This window comes from Antrostomus carolinensis, unplaced genomic scaffold (genome assembly GCF_000700745.2).
Source record: "Antrostomus carolinensis isolate BGI_N321 unplaced genomic scaffold, ASM70074v2 scaffold5577, whole genome shotgun sequence".
NCBI lineage: Eukaryota > Metazoa > Chordata > Aves > Caprimulgiformes > Caprimulgidae > Antrostomus > Antrostomus carolinensis.
Window position 1 is genome coordinate 146,459 of NW_010326581.1, and position 21,002 is coordinate 167,460.

Here is a 21,002-nt window from a genome sequence, read left to right on the forward strand (position 1 = left end):
TTTCTGATTTCAGAAAAAATGGGGCTCAGAAAATCATCCTTGCTGGGTTTCTTACTGCTCAGATATTATGTGTTATCTGTTGACAAGGAAGATGAACCGTTTTTACTTCACTTTCTGTGTTTTTGTCTATATAGAACAGCTTGTGTCATACATGTAGTCTCAATACCTATGTATCAGCATACATTACTTGTTCTGCCATAAACTCATTTCCTTGCTCGTTCTTGTCTACTTTAGCCTGGAACATAACATCTCCTTTTGTATATTAGAAGCATTACAACCTTCCTTCTTTAAGAAAAGGGCTGAATTTAAAGGGCAGTGAATGAGCTTGGGTAGAAACATACCATAAGCTTTGTTTAACTGTGAAGTAGATTACTTGCTCCCCATTCATCATTGGCCCAGTTTTTTTTCCAGTTTTAAAGTTCTGTTGTTTTCCATTAGCTGAGGATCTATCCAGGAATAATTTGTCCTTGCCTGTATTTTATCTCTCAATGTTACATGTACTGCCCTTACTTAAGGAACTAAAGAAAATTGTGAAAGCTTAACGCATTCATTGAAAAAAAGTGTTGAAGTGGCTTGTTTCTGACAAGGAAAATCCTTGATGAGGAGTATCTCAGGCATGGAGAGACCCAGACTTAAAAAAAAGAGCCCCTATCGAGCACTGAAACTGAGAAATTCAAATCATAATGCTCATTTTGGCACATTAGTATTACAGAGTAATATATAATGCTTTCAACTTCTACCTGTTTGATATCCTTCTGATCTAAGAGAATAGCCTGTGTTTTCACATTTTATTGTTTCTTTGCAGGAGTCAGAGAGTAATAAGTTATGTTCCCTATATTCCTTCCGAAATACCTCTACCTCACCAAACAAGCCCGACGAAGGAGGTCGTGACCGCAGCGAGCTAATGACCAGTGTTAATTTTGGAACACCAGAACGCCGCAAAGGAAGCCTTGCAGATGTGGTGGACACACTGAAGCAGAAGAAACTAGAGGAAATGACCAGGACTGAGCAAGAGGGTATGTGTTGGACAAGACAGATATATATTTTCCCCACCCCCAAACCCTACAATTTTTATGGTATAAAGAATGTGTTGGGTATCAAGAGCCAGAAAATTGCATAATTGGCAAAGGCTAGGATAAAGTTATTCACAGGTTACCATGGCAATGGTAGTTTGAGATCCATTAGAGATTTTAGACAAATATGCCAGTTTTTTAAAACTTTCTAAATTGTGCTGGTTGTCTGTGAGTAAAGGCAATAATGTCAGTTTACGTGAAAACTCAACTCTTACTTGAAAGGTTATGATGAATTCTTAACTGGTTGTAGAGTTGTGAGAGATATTCTTCAGTGGTATTTGTTCTTTTTCTTTTGAATGACAAATGTTTATTTTAAACAATAGGAATGAATAAAACATGAGCTGGTTTATTTTGCCTTAGAAATTCTCATCTTTCATCACCTTAATGACCCAGCATCTGTGGCTAGGAGAATGGGAAACAGTTTTAACTGTAAAGAATATCTAGTTCTGACCTATATATCTAGAATTGCAGCTGAAGAAATCAATTTTTTTACAGTCTGCTCAGATATTGTTACAAGTGTTAAAAGAGAGAGAGAAAAAAATGAGGACAAATCTTTGAATTGTAAGGCAGTTTATGTATTCAGTCTTTATTTAGGTATTTACATTGACTTTGCTAAGATTTTGGCCTTGATAAGAACTAAACAGAATTGGAGAGTGAGTTTATCAGTATCTTTGTGCACATGGTCAGGGTCCACTATGAAAATTTCTCCCCATGTCAAGTAGGATGAAGTCTTTTGCAACACTATCTTCTGGTCTGTGAGCTCATAGATGAGTTTGAACCAGGGAAAATGTGAGAGCAGGAGTCTCTGAAGCAGATAAACAGGTGTGGAAGCATCTGTGTGGATTCTGTTAGTTGTCTTACCAGTGATGTTTTGTGGTATTAAAAATAACCTAGGAAGAATATTTGTAATGTAGAAGAACCACAAGGCAGTAGAACTTTGTGATCCCTTTTTTCTTTGAAATATGAATGAGTTCAGAATGATTTTACCTCCTCAATTTCATGGTATGGTCACGATGCACTTCGAACAGTGCACTTGGGCTCCACATAGCAATGTAGATTTCAATTAAAATTGATGCTGATACAATAATATGTTTAAATATGGGATAGAATCATGTAGGGATGGAAGCAGGCTTTCAAATTTCTTGGCACAATTGTTAAATGCCAGCACATAGATAAATGTGTTCTATAGGTGTCCTTTCTGAAGCTGGTGAAACATCTCTAAAGAGAGAATGTCCCAGATTCTTTACTACCATCTGTCTGTTTTCAGCTGTAAAGATCACTCTTTTAAAAATTGCTTTCTTAGATTTGGTGGTTAGACTAGGAAAACTATTTTAAATGTTACTTTGGCAAAGTTGTTTTTTAGTAACAGTCGTTCGACACTCCATGCTAATCAAAGGTCTTGGCTCATACTTTGCTGCAGGAGTATACAAGTTGTTGTTGATTATAGTGACACCACAGCTAAGACTTTTCCAGGAGTATACAGAATGGTGTGCTAATAAAAATGTGCATCAAAAAGTTTAAACATAGTACCTTACTGTAAGGATTCAAGCATTTTGTAGCTTATTTTTGTATGAATTCTCAAGAATTTTCTGCACTTCCTCTGTATTAGTATACACTAGTTGATTTAAGAGAGGTATGTGCACAGCAGAGAGATCCCTCTTATTGAGTCTGAGCCTTCCATGCTGTATGTTCTCACCATCTGTGAAATAAAGGTCATTTCTGATCTATAAAATGGCCTTTTATGGACCACAGTATACTGGAAAACTATTTTAAAGTCTGCCTGTAAATTCAAAGGTAATTGACTGTATCTTCGTGTTAAGTTCTTTTCAATCCATCCAGCATTTTCTGTAGCAAAAAAGGTCACTTCCATTTTACAGAAAATAATTAATGGACATCTGACTGGTACCATATAAACTAACATGGAAAAATCATTAATAGTAAGATTGGAAATTCTTCAGAATGTTACGCTTAGGAAATTCAATGGTTTTAAACTTCTGTCTAGACTAGGAATACCAAAATTCTTATGACACATTTGAATACTTTCTTCAGCATTCAGAAGTTTCTCTGCATTAAAAAGAGGCAAACTATCCATACTTGTTTGATTTGAATAAAATAACATTGTAAAAAACAATTACTACTTTAAGACTCTGATGATCTTTGCTGTGCCTGTGGGTGCTGCAACTGACTCTGCGCTGAGTAAGTTGGAGAAATGAGGTCTGAGATTATGAAAATATTTTGTCACCTTACAGTCTCTTTTAAACAACCTAATTAATAGCCTAATCACATATGTACCATACATGAAGGTCTCTAACATCTATCTTTTAAAATAGGTTTCTATGGAGTTCTCCTCTTAAAATGGTATGCAGCCAATGCTATTGAGGAGCCCTTTGTGTATTAAGTCCTGATCTGTCACAAAATTGCTTAAATTGAAAAACACCTGCTGATTTAGCAAATAGATAGCCTAATATAATGGCTTTAATGAGTGTAATGGGGAAAAGATATGTATTTCTACTGTATACTACTGTGTAAAATCTGTGGGGCTTGAAGTCTTGATTCACTCCTTTGAGTAACGCAGTAGTACACGTTAGCATTTTTTATAGGGAGAAGCTCCATGACCATTGATGCAGCTGTAGTAATTGGGCTGACATATGGTCATATGTCAAGTTAATTGTAGAGTTAGAAGTGGAATGAAGAACTGAAGAATTCTGGTCATCTGCTCTAACCCCCATACGAGTACAGCAACAAGTCTCTTAACATTATTATAGTACCTTTCTGGTCCATCTATAGCATTTGAATTTGAGTAATATGAGTTGCTGCTCTCAGATACTTAAATATTTTTTGGTATACCTCCAGATATTAGGTGTCTCTTATGCTTGTATATACTACTTATGGTCTCCACTGTACCTCATAGCACTGGAAAAGAAATACATATTGAAAGACTTTATCATGTCTAAATAGATATATTTAATGAGAGTCCTTTGGCTTCTGAAAATAAGTTGTCTAATGAGAATTTCATCTGAGCAGCTGTGACTGAGGAGGTCAACAGGCATTGCCTAAGAGAATATAGCCCAGCTGGTTAAATCTGGTTGTTGTAGTGATTTAAATGGTCAAGTGCTGCTTGTAATCCAGGACCGTCTGTTTGTAAAGGAAAGAGCGAGTGCTTCAGCATAATGTACAGCTGTTTTAATCTCTCTTTAATAATAGTGCTCCAGCCAGTGTCATGTCTTGTGTCTAATACTGGGAACGTGAGCGCCTCATACAGGACTGAATATACCTTGGGTACATTTATAGCACTATTTGTGATTTGAACAAAGATTACAAACATCACAGGCTAAACAATATTTTTTTACTTCATGATCTAGTATTTGCATACTTTGTATGTTAAGGCATTCCCGTGTCTTAATTTGTAATGATTAGGAAATGAGAAAATTGATGAGAAAATTGTAACTGAAAAAGAAAAAAAAGAATGTTACAAACATTTAGAGTTAATTTGAGTATGTAAAGACTTTGCTGGCATGTGTTCTTATAAGACAGAAGAGGTCAGAAATGAACAGGTGTCTAATTTAATCAACAACACTAGACTCTAGGGCCTCTTGGATAACTTCAATCTATTAATCTTTTTAGTTTCTCTATGAGCAGAAGGATTGTTTTACTGGCCTTTTTCTTTGGAAGTATCCTCCAGTACAATCAAGTATTAAATCTCTTTACAGCTCAAATGAAGATTTTATGTTAGATAGTCAGACTGCTTCTTTCCCTTTCTATCCCCCTTCAGTAAAAGACTCTTTCTCTTGGAATATTGCTTATATTATACTCTGGTGAGACAGATTTACATTGCCTGGGCTTCCTGAACTCTAGGCTGAGAATTGGCTTCCAGACAACTATCCTACTGTACTTCATCATAGCCTCTACGAGCAATAATTAGTAGTACACATCTTGTCTGTAGCTAGGAGAGCAGATTTCCCCCTTTCAGATCTGGAATGCTAGGTTGGCAGGTCAGCTGGCACTTCTGTGCTGGAAACTGGGCATGTCATTTCTGCTAAGTGCTAAGCCCTCATTACTCAGGGCCTGGATTCCTAATTCACTTTTGACCTTGATTCTGAGCAATGTATACAGTATCATTTTTCAACCAAGCTCAGTTCAGAATTCTAGCACAAGCTTTTTATAAACTGCTTCCCATTCTTGTTTCCTCCTTGAAGACCACAGTTGAACATTCAGAGATCAAAGATTTTTATGTATGCATGTTGGAATAATGAACATCTATATAAAGAGTAGTATATTCATAAATTTCCATCTATTCTCTGTCATGTGCACCTGTTTGTACTCTCTCTCTATGGGTGGATATATGTAACTCATAGTGATATATGATATGTCTAAAGATATCTAAATTAAAAATTAAGGATTCACATGTATTATTCATTTTATATGCAATAGGGAAAATCTTACTACACGACTTGGTAGTGGTGGTTTTTCTGATTTTGTGTTTTGTTATTTTTTTTCCTTCAGCTTCCTTAGTTAATAATAATTGAAGGCTTTCTTTTATATTTACCTAAAATAGATTAACATTTCCTCTATAAAATTCTCTATCATGCTAGTAAGGACAGTATACTCAACTGTGTTTTTAACTGGACACTGGTAAGCAATTTTAGTTGTAATTTTATGCAGGTTTTTTTGTTGTTGTGTTGTTGTTTATGTTTGGTTTGTTGGGGTTTTTTTAATGGAATCTGTGTGTGCTATACTGTGTTAAATAAATGAAGAGTTTCAGCTTCAGACAGAGTTCAGGCATGTACACTTGTTTTCTGGTATAGTTTTAAGCACAACCTTTGAGGACATTACATAGTTCTCTTTTGTGGACTAGGTCTAGAAGTGAACTAGTGACCATCTGTGGCCAGTGAATATTTTTGAATGTTTTTCATAAGTTTTATTGAGATTTAATTCAAGTTACCTGTCTTATGGTGTGCTCTATATCCACACTTTCCACTGATGAAGGCAGGCGTGATCCTCAGTTATTCTAATACACTTGGCATTTAGAGAAGCCTGTTCTTAGTTCTCCGGTTTTCTTGATCGCTACAGATATTTTATTCTATTTCAAGGCTTTAAAAATGTTACTGGGATCTGGTAGTAGAACTATCCAAACTAATTGCTAAAAATGAATTAACACCGTTCTATTTTTTTGTGATACTTATGGAATTTGTAAATGGTAGTGGGGTTCCCCTCAGCTAGAAACAAGCCCTTTGGATGTGAAAAAAACCACCTTTAAAATCCTTTCATCATCTTTGAAAAATCTTGCCACATCTTCTAGGTACCACCCTCATTGTGCTTCCCTTTTCTTCTTCTTAGAAATAATTTTTGGTAAGCAAATTCAGAATCAGTTGTGTAGACAGTTAATTTAATACGTATGTTTTACTTGCTTTTTGTTAGAAACTCTAGGCTGAGGAATTTTTCTGCTAAGCTCAAATATGCTTCCAAAATAAAACCACAGAAGACCAAAAGTCCACACAATAAATAGACAATTCGGATCAAGGTAGAGGAGAGATATATGTTTTCCTAAATGGCTTAGGACAGTAAGAAATGCAAGTTCAGTATGAATGGGTACAACTGACACTGGGCTCTCTGGTGAAGAATGGGAGTAAATAGCTGTAAGAATATGCAGAGTTGCTTCAGTTGCATGATCTTGGCAACAGACAAATAAATTCAGATTTCATTGGTTTCTGATGTACTGTGACACAAACAATGTTATGATCAGATCATGCTTTAAAATGGGAACTGAAATACATTTTGTAGTCATCAGGTTAACAGTAGGGACTAGACTGCAATACTTCCCTTCCTAAAATTGCTGATGTAAATATAAATGTAGGGGGGAAAGATAAGGCTCGAATGTGGCTGATCTTGTTTGCTATTGTATTTTCCAAGTTCTGTAGGGTGAATGACCTCAGATTTCTTTGGAGATGAACTTTAGTTTTAGTTGGTCTTATTTGCTTTGCCATTCATTTTGCAACAGGGCCTAAAAGTGCTTTAAGTGCTTGTGACTGGGGTAATGAATGAAAATGTCTTTCCAGCACTGAGAGTATTGCATTAGACTGAATAGTCACCTTACTTGTAAAAGCACTATTAGAGCGGGGCAGCTGTAAGTAAGGATAACGATTTGTGTCCAGTGCTTATTTACTGAAAATTGTAAATGTATTATTTATTGAGAGCTCTCCAGACAGTGCTTGTCAGAATAAAAATGTCAACTCTAAGCAAAATGTTATAATACATAATAAAAATGCTAGGTACGCACTTTGGAAATACAGCTAATTAGATCTGCTTTTCTTAAAGAAATGACAGTAAAAATGCTCAGCAGCATATACATTTTAAATGCTGATATATTCCTTATTTTTCTATACAGTATTTGGTTTAGATACCTTATCATTACTTAAAAATAATTTTGACAACTTTATTTGGTTGCCACAAGAGAGACAGAGGCTTTTGCTGCCTGGCTGCACGAGGCAGCTACATGCTTGGGCTGAACTGTTCATCTAACGGAGAGAGCAGCTACTCTCACCTCTGTGTTTTAGTCTGAAACTCCAAGATGCCACTTCTTTCGTGAGGGAAACCTGCCTCCAGTGGAAACAACAAACAATTATTAAGATTAGACTTCAACAATGCTAATTAACCCCGAATAAATATTATGTTAAGGAGGCTGAATCCATTCAATGTCAATGTTACTTCTGTGCATTATTAAATACAAGTAAGAGTTAGGAAAAAAAAAAAAGCTAGTTCATTGTTTCAATTTAAAATGCTACTTTATTTAAGTATTTTGTAGACATTTGATTTTCCCTGAAGTTTTTAATGGGAAGAATGTGAGCTTAAAAAATTTTGAAATCTTCTAGAGTGTTTTATAATGTGAAGGAGGTAACTGGATTTTGAATTTGTCCGTTTTACAAAGAGCTGCTCAGTTCAGTATTGGAAAATTTAGGATGTCATAATTAAAAGCAGCTTTCTTCTTTCAAGTATATCAGCCAATACATGAGAGCCTTACTGTGTTTATTTCAGTGACAATATATCCATGTTCTGCCCCACTAAGTTTACTGTCAGTTCCATAGAGCCAGAGAATCTAAAGAGCAGGTGAGGTGGGAAGGCACTGCTTGCGATCGTGCAGTCCAGTTCCCCCACTCAGAGCAGGATTGCCTAAAACAGGTTGCACAGGGACGTGTCCCGTCAGTTTTTGAGTATCTCTAAGGACTGAAACTCCACAACCTGTTTAGTGTTGGTCATCCTTACAATAAGAAAGGGTTTTTAATATGTTTCAAGCGAATTTCCTGTATTTCCATATGGACCTTTTACCTTTGGGCCCATCACTGGGCACCACTAGGAAGATTGTGGGTCTGTCTTCTTTACTTCTGCCATCAGATGCTGATACATTATACCCTGGAGCCTGCTCTTTTTCAGGCTAAACGCTCACGGCTCTCTCAGCCCCTCTTCATATGAGAGATGCTCCCATCCATTGGCTGTCTTGTGGCCCATTGCTGTAGGGCCCAGTATGCCTATGTCTTTCTCGCACTGGTCACAGCACCCCAGGTGTGGTCTGAAATGTGGTTTATTTATGGCCTGTAGTTCTGCACTAGTGTAGTATCTTTAAAGCCAAGAAGGGCTGTATCATGAACTTCAACAGGAGTATGCTCAAGCCCTGCCTGAGTCCTCTCCATCTGTACAATTTGAGTTTTAGCCCTGGGCATGTGCTCTCACTTCCTAGTGCATGGCTGATGAGAGCAAAGTGACAACCAGGAACAAAACATCATTCAGTGTTCTGAACGACATGTTTGTGTGCTTCGTGAGTGTATTTTGGACTGTGATGAATCCTAATTCACGTTTGTAGCCAGGCTGCTTCTTTATTCACTCATTGGCACATTGAGCTCCAAAATGAAGCAAGAGTTAATAGTTGTTAATGTGTCAAAATCCTCCCTATTCTGTGTTACTTTAAGAACATAAAGAATTGGTGTTTCTGTAGGGTTCAGATTGTGATATTAATGAAAGAGCAATAGCCCTTGTTAAATATAGTTATGAGGGCAAGCACTGTGTAAACATCTACAGGGTTATCTTTGCTCCGTCCTGACTAGCAGCACCCATTTTGCCACAGTCCTGGTCTTTAACATGGGCTGCCAATTAGCAAAGCCGTGCCAAAATGTCTTGTTGTACAGCCTAGCATTTTGGAATGTATCTAATAGCTGCTTTCTTTTATTAATCATATTATATTTTTAGTTTTACTTACATAGGTGCCCAAAGTTCCTGGGCACAGTGCCCTGTGTATGAATGCCTGTTTATTTTCATCTTCCTTTGTGTTAAGTGTTTTACTTAATGCTTTACATAACCATTTGCCATATTTCGACATGAAGCTATAATGCACTGCTGCCTGCTCACATTTCTTAAAGAACTTGATGCGACATCACCTTCTATGGTGAATCATGATCTTCACTGAACCTAAAAAATCCATCTTGAATACTCTTCTGTCTTTTATTTGTTTGAAAACATTGAGGCAAGCAGGCTCTTTCACCCATCTGGAGGAGCTCTGAACACTACAGTCTAGAGCGCCTGCAGTGTCACCGAAACCATTGAGAGCTCTGTACCGAATTTCTTCTTAGTCTAGCACCACCTTAAATCTGAATTCTGTCTGCATTTATAGCTGTGCTGTATGTGTTAAGGGATACGCATGATGACAGTGTTCAGCTCTTTCTACTCTATCTTCAAATGTACCTGCATTTTCAATGTTTAAATCAGCTCTGGTTTTCACTGTAGGTCTTTACAGTCCTTATCATATCTTAAATATGTAACAAGCAGATTACTTTTAAATATTTACAGTGAAACAAAAACTAACATATTGGGCAGAGGTTTGCTAAAATGTCGGAAGAACTTGCCATAGTGAAAAATAAATATTGAGTCAAGTTTATTCCTGAGGTGATTCTATTAATTTCAATGGGATTACTCTGAAAAAATCTGTCTATATTTTGTATCATAATTTCAACATTTTTTACATAACTTTGACTAGCTCAGAAATAATTTTATAGATCTGGCTTGCACATGCCTCACTAAGTAAAATAACCTTCCTTTGCTTCAGTTTCCTCTGTGGACTGTTTGTGGTTTTAGCTGTTTAAATGCAGTTCTTGCAGCTTTATTTATAGGTTTTGTTATATCTGCAGTTATCCTTGTAATTAAAATTTAGTTGGAGCGTTGATTCCTCCAAGTTTCAGTGTATCTGTTGTTTCTGTGATAAAATGACTAGACAACGTACCACGCCTGTTGCCTGTCTGTGTATCAGATAACAGACAGTGGCCAGACATATAACCTCAAAAATCAAACCAATTTGTTAATGAACTAACAAGGCAATGTAATAAGCATCTCTATTCAGTCATTTTCCCCAGCTTTCAGTTATTCCTTAGAGCAAGAGCAGCTAGTGCTGTATCAACAAATTATTTGATGACAATAATTTGGCTGATGAGAATACAAGGAAAAAGCCCTAATCTAATTAGAAAACACTGTATATTAGGTGGTAAAACAGGGCCAATATTTTATCTTTTATTGTAAAATTGCAATTTGCAACTTGTGGTAGTTAATGGTTTTAACCCCCCCTCCTTCTCTACGCACAGTAAATCATTAAAAAAAAAAAAAAAAAAAAAAAAAAAGCCAAAAAGAGACTACAGGATTTGAAACACAGTGGCCCTGAAGTGATGGGAAAATGGCCAAGGTGTCACAGCTAATTTCTGACCCTGCTTTATGAGTTCTGCTGTTCCTTATTCCCCTTGTCAGTCTGTGAATCCCTGAGGCTGTACAAACTGGCCTAACATCACTCAACTCCAGTTTTATATCCTCTTTTAATAATGTTGAGTCTTTCTGTCCAACTTTGATTCAGACAACCTGCTTGTCTTGAAAAAGTGATATATTTAATCAGTGGCTCTGTCTCCAGCATAGCTCCCACTGCGTGAGACTAGAGCCAAAGAGTAGTGCAGTGGCCTGTCACTTCTGTTTGAATAGGTAATGTGGAGCCGTTCAGCCGAAGAGACAGGAGCTGGAACTGCTTGTTAGGACACATGATCAAAAGCCACTCTCTGCTTTCTGCCAATCAAGCCTCATGTCGCCTTGTGGGGCAGACATTAAATAGATTTTTCTGCCGTACACTGTGGGCACTTTGCCAGTTTGACATGTGAACTGTTACAAAAGATACCAGAGTTTCCACTGCTTGCTGACTGCTTTTAAATATTACCAAGTCCTCGCTGTTCAAAGTAGAATATTTTAAATAATGGATTATGATAAATTTCCACTACTATTAGGCAGTCTCCTTCCTGCTCCCAACAGTTCAAAGATATTTTTAAAAACAAAACTGTAAGTTGGTTTCTGAAAACAAACAAGCAAACAAAAAACTGTTAGACAAAGCTATGGCACTTAGATTTGAACAACATGATTATTGTCTGAGAAGTATGGTCAGTTGTTGCTCTCACTGGTGCAATTTTGAATATTTTTTCTATTTTTGGTCTTTTTACATTATTTAATTAGATTTTCCTAGTTGAGATCATAGCACTATTTTATTACTGTGTTTATGTGGAGGAATATTAAAATTGGCTTGTTTTATAAATTAGGTTGAATTTATTTATTGTGTTGATTGGCTGCGGGTGCAAATATAAATGTCTCAAAATGGCTCTGTAGTTGTTTTTAGTTATACTTTCCCTTGGTTTTTTCCTCTTTGTCTATTACCCTTCATAACCACCTCAGTTCTTGTGCCCATGGCAACAACACTCACTGGTGGAGGCTAACAAAGATGACATTTAGGCTTTGCCTAAGTAATGAATATTCTTTTGTAACTTCCAGGGCCACTGAATTTATGTCAATTTTTAGAGCTCCCCAGTACCTAGATAACTGCTTCTATCAATGTACTTGCGGTCATGATACCCAGATATTTCTTCCTTGTGCTTGTTCTTCCTAATATAGTATCTTTTTTTTTCTTTCTTTTTTTTTCTTTTTTTTTTTTCTTTTTTTTTGGAGTAAAACATTTTTACCAAAACATACCATGGCAATCTAGTGGAACTCATTTAAACAGTGAGCTTCACATAAACAGCTGCTCCTTCAATAAGCCATTCTTTATAATACCCTTATTACCTTCTAGTGTCTCAAATTCTGATTAGTCAACAGTGCTGATTACTGCACGGCATTCCACTGCCCATCTTCCTTCTGCTCAGCTGCTCATGTCTTAGCTGTTATGTGATTACAACACAACTTGTGCATTGTTTCTCCAAGTTGTTCTTCATATTGTATATCTTAAAAAAAACCAACTAAACCCTCTGGAGGAGATGGAAAAAATTATTTTGAGTCACTGTGAATTCCCTGAAACTCTGTGAATTGTTTTAGTACAGTTGTGATCCACCCAGTCTGTACGCTCTGAAACTTTTTAGTAGGATGAGGAAGCTCTTTAAATTTACAAGGGTGATCTATAAATAAATTCCAAGTGAAAGAACTTCAGAAAAATGATGGTTAGTTATTGTGAAATTTGTAATATGGCAGAATGGCAGAGCAGGAGAGACCAAAGACTGTGGTTTAAAAAAAAAACAACAAAAAAACACCAAAAAAACCCCAAACAAAACAAAAAAACCCACACAGAGCTTTGCCCTAGCTTTGCTTTCACAAAAATCAGTGGGTTCAAAAGTCAGTAAGAACAGAGCTACGTCACGAGAAAGCAGTTTGGAAAAGGTGCCCCTAGTAATAGATGCTGAGTTTCAGAAAGGTGTGTGGTAGTAGAAGGAATGCACAGAATGAAACTGGGAAGAGAAGGAATCCTGTTGTCTGTGCTCTGGATCTCTGCTTTCTGGTCAAAGCAGCAAACCCAGAGGTTTGTTAAGGACATCACAACTTTGTCGGCTGGTGTAGAGGCAAATAGCACAGCAGTGAGGAGAACACCCTCGCTGTGGCTCCATAACCCCCTGCAGCTTCCTTTGGTGCAGCCCCTTAGAATCAAGTCCTGGTGAGTATGAAACGCTGACACACTCAAAATGCAACCCCATTAGAGGCCTTAAATCTGTCATTGTGCGCTGGAGCCTGTTCTGAAAATAGCAAAGCTCTTTTTGTAAATTAAAATCGGTGTGAATGGGAACAGATGTTGACATGCTTTACTTTATCTGTAGGGATCCCTGTTAGGGGGGAGAGGGTCAGTGAGGTTAGATGGTAGGAATTACTGCAAATGTGCAGAGAACGGGATGGTCTAACACGGACATTGTCTTGGGTTTTATGTAGAGCAGTAATAATATCCAGTGGTTACTTCTGATTGCTGATCAGTCTGCATATAAGGAAAGATGATTGTGTAACATCTTTAAGTCCTTGGAGAATGCTGTCCCGTTTTATGTCGGAGTACGCAGCTGAAGGGGAGGGATGCTCACCCTCTTTTGCAGAGTTGCCGTACTCGGTCAGATCTGGATTCCAGGAGATTCCGAGTGATCTCAATTGGCATTTACTTCCATGTCACCTGAGCTCACTCAGGGCCTTGTGGAAGGTGCTCAGCATATGTCAGGATCAACCTACCAAAAATTTGTGTTCAGTCTGACATTGGGTAGCATTTTGGGTATTTCGGCATTATTTTTTAACATTTTGGGTGAACTCTCATGTTGCATTCGGGTCACCATTAACTTGTAGTAGTTTTTGCAATAAAAAAGTAGTTCTATTCTGAAATGTGCAATTTTTTAAATAGCCTTACTAGTCAATCTAAATACATTCTTGTTGAAGATTTTTCCTGATTTTAAAAAAATATAGCAAAGGATGAATTTATTTATAAGAACACTAATAGTTCCCCTCAATTCCTTTTATATTTTAGATTACCTTATAATTTTCTAAATCTCCATGAACAATAATGATCAATTTTGTCAGTATTATTCACACCTTTTATTAATTTAGCATAGATGAATAAATGTGAATGTTGTGAAGAGTTGATTGGGAATAGATTTTAAATCTGACAGTTAGATTACAGGGTACCTAAGAAAAAATGGCTCTTTCACTAGGTACCTAGTAATTTAATTCTTGTTTGAAATTATTATAATTTATTACAGTGTGTGGGTCCTAATGAATGTCTACTATTAAATGAAAAGGAGAAATTGAAATTATGAAATTCTTTTAACTTGTATCTTAAAAATCCTTTTAAACAATTCAGTACATATTAATAAGCAGTGTGCTTTTCTTTCCCTTTTATGTGAGTGCAAACAAAAACATTTTTGCCAGTATATAATGATATTAGATGAGTGCTGCTGGAGATTTTTACTTAGAATCAAGACTATCTTAAAATAGTATGGAATAATTTTATGTGATGAAAAATATCTAAAATTTGCTATCTTGATTAGACATTACACCTTACATTACACCTTAACACATGAGTCTTTCTTCAAGGAAAGCTCAAAATCATTCTCTAGAGTTTTACCTTTGTTAGAAATGCAGATAGGTCTGTGCTGAGAAATTAAAACTTCTCAACATTTTCCTCCTGAAGGAGTCAGTCATCAGGGCATGAGAATGTAATAAGCATTATACTTTTACTATCACTGTATAAAATTATTTTTCTACTTTCCTCATTGACTTTCTTTTGAAAAAGGGGTAGGAGAACTTGGTAAAAATGGGTGTTTCCACATAAATGGAAAATGAGTAGGTATTTTCAAATAAATGTGAAGAATAGGCTATAATGATATTTAAAATAAATAATGGAACATAAATTGTGAAATGTCTTTCTTAAGAGCATGAACACACATAAGAAAGTTCTTTGATGCAAACTATATCTGTTCATACTACTGTAGCTCATATAAAATTAGGCCACTAATGGAGTTATATCAGGATAAAATCTGTTTAAACAATAGAAGTCTTCTAGTTTTGTCTGTAACATACCATTGTATCTCAAATTATGTGAGCATTACCTAAACATCTGATAAATAAAAGAAGGTTGGAGGTTTCAGTGGAAATTTTGTTTGTAATTACACTGTCTACAAGGCAGTAACAGTTGTGGCCACTGACATTCCCCAATTTCAAACTCAAGTCTCTCATCTGTACTGCTTTTTGTAGGTCTTCTACATCTCTTACTGTAGAGGATTTCCATCATTAAAATATGAAGCAGGATCTTTCTATGAGTCAGAAAAATGTAGTTCTAAACTGAACAAGTCACTAAGGTTACTTGCCACTTCTTGATTATTTTCTCTAAGTGTAAAACAATACAGTTACCCTCCTTAGTGAAGTCAGCTTAATATGAGCAATAAAATATTGCCTCTGGTTACCTGTTGCTGTCTTGCAGCTGACAGATGGACCACCAGTTGGATATTCCATTTTACGGCACCAAGGTAGCATTGCGTGCTTGCATCCTTTGAGATGCACGTGTCTTTTCCTCTGGTAAGAGTGTGTGGGGTATTATTCCACTGCATGTTTCCTGATGTGGTGCCAGAAATGAAAAAAAAGAAAAAAAAAGAAAAAAAAAAAAAAAAGGAAAGAACAGAAAAAGACAACAAAAAGCAAAGGAAAAGAGAAAAGAAAGAAAAAAAGAGAAAGGGAGACAAGGCTGGTTTGAGGTAGAGGTGTGATTTGTCACTTCAATAATTTTTGCATTTTCATCAAACAGATATTTCTAAGTTCAAGTGGACATAGCTGAAACCAGTATTTTAAAAACTAACCTGGATTTGGTACTGTATTTTGGTTTTTTTTACTATTCCTTATCAAAAGTAAAAGGCACTCAAAATCACCATATTGAGAATGTCATTAGGCACAGAACTGGTTACATTAACTCTTTGTGCTCTTTCTGACTGCGTACAACTGCAGTGTAGAATCTGATCATATATGAACCTTGCTGATAGGGTCTGTTTAAAGCTACTAGTAGAAAAATGGAGACTGAACAGAATTTCTTCTTTTCAAACTTCTAAAAATACTTGGGCCTTCCTCATGAGTTAGGAATTTTTATTTGTTTAATGTTCTTCACTATATCCAATTCCAACAACTGCCCTGTTACAGTAAAAAAATAGGAGCATGCTAAAACATGAGCTGAAATATCCTTACGAGCTAACATTTCAAAATATAAATATGAATTAATGCTAGTGTCATTTTTTTTGTCATTTTCCAAATTTCTTAAGCATATTCTAGCTATGCATGCTGTTTATTAAAATTTATTTTCATTAAAATATGTAAGTACTATGAAATGAAATTATTTATTTTATTAAACTTGTGGTTTTAGTTCTTATTTGAACCTTGAATGTGGAAATCTGAATGAGATGAGATTAAAAGGTTTAAATAGCTTTAAAATTATATTTACATTAGTGCAATCTGTCAGTTTTAATACTAATCTGCTTTTTTAGTGGATTGTATTATAAAAAAACATCTAGAATGGGTTAAAATAGTCCAAAATATTTGCACGATGAAGCTTGTTTGTTCATTTCTTAATCAGTCAGAGTTCTCAAGGAAAAGTTCAGTTCAGATATTAGCTATACTTCTTAGAAATGACCTTGTGGGGTAGAGAAGCATGGCACAGTGGCACTTTCCAGCTGTACACATGGTATCCGTCGGGGTACAATCATGCTCAGTCCCAGCACCGCAGGCTTGGACATATGTTGAGTTTTATTTCTTTCTTCTGACATTAATCCTATTCACCAGCTGTTCTGCCAGCTGCCATTCTTCAGCTTGGAGATTACATTTTGGGGGATACCAACAATCGCCTAGTTGACCAGTGTTCTCCCCACTTACTTTAAAAATGATTGGAGTTCTGGGTTAGCATTACTCACTCTTTTTTACTGCCTATGTCCTTAACTGTCTTTGAATTCTAGACTTGATTTATGATCACTTTGAATAGACTGCAGAAAAGCCCTCAAAAGAGCTCTGATTTCTACCACACTGGTAAATCTGCTCACAGGAAAAAAAAAAAAAAAAAGGAAAAAAAAAAAGGTTTGCAGTTAACATTCTGAAAGCTGTAATTAATGTTACATGCACTATTATGTAAACAGCATTAATTAGTGGCAAATTCTTCTGATAAAAATCATATTTTAGTCAAAAGAATGTCTTAATTTTCATTTTTACATGCGTCTATTTTAAGAACTTGCGTTTTTGTAAGAAACAGTTTCACTAATCTAGTTTGAACAGACTATTAAATCTCTGTTACACTCATAACATATACTAGTAAGTCGTATAGATTTCTCAGTTCATATTCCAGATGATCTGTCCATAAGCAGGATGTTAAACATCTGTAGTTTAAGCCTTCTGGGACTAACAAATGCATTAATGCTGGAAAGAAATGTGGCCTGAACAATAAGGTTACAGACCATGTGGTAAAGAAACAACTCTGATATCATCAACTCAGCACATACGGTGCACTGTGCCTGAGTTGTAATACAGCAATAAAAGAACAATGACAGTTTTAAACTGTATCCATTTATAGCATATATTTATCACATTCATATCAGTAAAGACAGAGAATCCCATAGTCAACGTAATTATTTCATGTGGCAATTTAAAGATCTTTGCTGCACATTCTTCACAATTGAGTAAAATTGGCTATTAGCTGGATAAGGTTGAACCAAACTATAAAGGTAAATATTTATTAAAAGAATATTTAGTTAATAACACATATTCTGCATTTCTTTGCACAGGCAGTGATTACAATCAGATCATGTAAAGCAGACATTGGAATCATCCAACTCGGATGGCACTTTAAGGAAACAGTAGCTACCTTAATAAAAACCACCCAGCTTGATTCCTTTTCCCTGTTCTCTTGCAGACTTCACCAATGCTCATTTAAGACAGTTGTAGAATTAAGATATCAGTGCTTAACACAGATGAAATATTTTTTAAATAGGAGTTACTCTTGACTTCCATTATAGTCAAGAAAAGTTTTGGGGAGGAATGGGGGGGCGAGAATCCTAATATTCCCAATGAGATGATCTTCCAGACTCACCAGTAGTGAACCCCCTTTACTAAATATGGCCATTCTATTTATAGAAATATTCATATTTTCATTGGTGGCCAAAGCACTGCTTATAGGAAAACCTACAGGTGACTAATAGGAGTTGCTCACTAAGTGGAATAATGAATAGTATTAGGTGTCAATTAAATCAAGCTTCCCCGAGGTGCAGGTGCTCCACAATGTACTGACACATTTCAAGTAGCAGCGCCACTTCACCCATGCATATGAACAAGCACATTTGCATATTAAAAAGCTGAAAATTATTTAACTGAAGCAAAAGTCTTTTAGAGATGATGGAGGTTATTAAAACTGTTGACAAGAAAGAAGGTAATTGCCTGAAAATGAGAGATGACATTCTGCTATACACAGGGAACGTTGTTTTTGTTGTATTGTGCAGCAGTGCCTGGGTGTATAACCTATTACATTGAGATTGCTCCTATGCAATTAGACCCTTTTTGTCCTCACTTCAATAAGGCTATGATTATGAAGGATTGAAGAACACTTGGCATATTGAATGTCTGTTGTTTTTATAACTTCGTCAGAAATGACAAAACACATTTTGTGTCCTGTTTTTTCTTTGTAGGCTTATTGATTCTGTGATTATAATATTCATAAAAGACAATGTGTTCATGGTTGAACACTCTGTCATTTATACAGGTTTTATTTTTTTTTATTTTTGAGCATGGTACTTGTTTGAATGCCAAGGTGTTAGTCAGAAAGATGGGCATATAGAAAGTAAAAGATGAATAGGTGAGAAATATAGCACTTTAATAATGCCAAATATTTCTGTTAAAAGTGAAACAAAAAGCCCATGTATTTCAGGAGTATCTGCTCAGAAATGCTCACCAACTTACAGTGAATTTACTTTTTATCTCTCAACAGTGATTGTTTTCCTATGCGTTTTCTTTGTCCTGTCTTTCTTAGTGATAGTTTAAAGGAACTGGTTGAATCGTATCTTGCAAGTGGCAGGAAAAATTGCTTCTGTGTAAGCCAGGAGTGAGAAACTTCATTTAGCTCACATACTATGCTACAAGGAAGAAAACAATGGAGCTTCCTTTACGTAGCTTGCTAAGATAAAGGTGCCTGGCAGGCAATACCCTTTAATGCTTACCACCTAAATGGTCATTTGTGGTGGGATTTGCAAAACTGCCTAAGAGATTTGGATGCCCAGTTCCCATTAAAGTTAATGAGAATTGGCGGCATCCAAATTCCCATTGCAGCTTTGAAAATGTCAACCAGCCTTTCAGTGTTTGTGATCTTGCTGTATGTTAAGAGAATGTTTCCTACAAGCTCTGGTTTTGGTAGGCTTTCTGTTGTATTCCAGGAGTTGGCTCAGAATCTGGAGAGAAACATGATTGCAGTGACTTGCTTTGAGTTTGGGCAAAAATGTTAACCTTTCTACTTGCCTGTAAACTGGAGACTCTAGCGCTTACTTGATTCTGCACTATGGTTTGATATCTTTTGAATTCCATTATTTATATGAAAAAGTATTAATACTTATTAATAAGAAGGTTTAGTTTCACTTAGTATCCTGGTCTGTTGAGGTGTATGAGACGTGCAAGACCCTCCTCTGTCTAAAACAGTTTTAAATGTATTAAACCATAGAACATTGTAATGATATAAATTATTTATGATATAATTGACACACTCAAATACATAACGAGTCATGAGGACAGATGATCCAAATTCAAGTAAAAGTATGTCATCTATTAGTATTAAGTATGTTTTCAAGAATGCATGATTTCTTTCAAGTTGTGACTTCTTCACTTGTGATTGCATTTTAATCTTTTGTCAGGCACTGCATGCTGCATGCTTTCAGCTGACCCTTTCATGAAGCCGTTTTTTTACTTTGATTTCTGAGACACTGAAATTATGTGGTTTCTTAAAATTACATTGGTCACAATCTGAAAAAGTAAAATTTACAATTTATGGGACAGACCTTGCAGTTCTTGCTTAGCTAGTGCAGTGTTATGCCCCAAATGCAACAAATGGTTATATTAAAGACGCTAGTTGGACTTCCTGTCATTCTGAGATACCAACACTGGACCAGATTTTCAAATGGCCCTAGTGTTAAACAGCTCTTATTTAGTCAGATAAAAAAAATGTTTCGTTCATTAAAACTCTTGAGTGCTGAGCAGGAACACACCAGAGAAATTGTTCGGATCTTTTGAGTGCTTGAAAGAGAGTTGAACTTTCTGGAAAATCTAACTCCTTGATTCTTGGTGTAAATGTGTGAGAAAAATTGAAGCTTAGGAGCCTCCATATTGAATGTTTGATATTTCATTACCTTAGCATCTAGTATTCTTTTGAAACAAAGAAAATACAGAATCAAGGAAAACACTGATCTATTTGTTCCAGGGGAATGTACCACTTAGTAGCTGTAGCGAACATGTATGGCCTGATAAAATAAGCTGTAACGTCGAACACAGTAGCTCACATATCGCACTGTAATATACTGTAGGAAGGTTTCTTAGCCAGGAGAAAGGATAGATGACTGTTATGGGCCAAGAAATATCATTTGATAGGTCTTGTGCAGAAACCATTATGGAAGTCTTTTTAAACTAAAAGTAATCTCATAGATTTTAGTAGAAAATAAATCAGTTTTCATGCTATTGAAAATTAATATTTCTAAAATAAATCTTGTTTTAACCAATAAACATTTGGCTTCAACCAAACGGCAATCAGAGAATGTTCTTTATGCCATTAGTGAAGCAGAGCATGTGTTTCTGCTTTATCGGTTGCTGACATTAAGCATACTTGATTTACTGGTTTGAAACCGGTAGCATGGGCTCTAGGATTCATTTAATTTGTATTAAGTTTAAATTTTCTGCTGCACTTTTAAATTTTAGAAAGTTTTGTCTTTTTTTTATATATATATCACAGAGAGAGTAAGGAATATTCTCAATACAGGATCGTTCTTTTACAAAGCCTGTGCTCTGAGGCATGGAAAGGATAGGAGCAGTAGCTGTTCTTTTGTGGGACTGTCAATTGATGGAAAAGTAGGG

General features: G+C 35.9%; 1 protein-coding gene across 2 annotated transcripts in view; it reads left to right on the plus strand.

Moving 5' to 3' along the window:
* The window catches only part of SOX6 (SRY-box transcription factor 6), a 220,119-nt gene that overhangs the window by 12,604 nt on the left and 186,513 nt on the right, over window positions 1-21,002 (plus strand). For both annotated transcript variants that reach the window (XM_029085874.1, XM_010171617.1), the window contains exon 2: window positions 806-1,016. In XM_029085874.1, coding sequence (XP_028941707.1) covers window positions 806-1,016 — 211 coding nt within the window. The remainder of the gene's footprint in view (window positions 1-805; window positions 1,017-21,002) is intronic.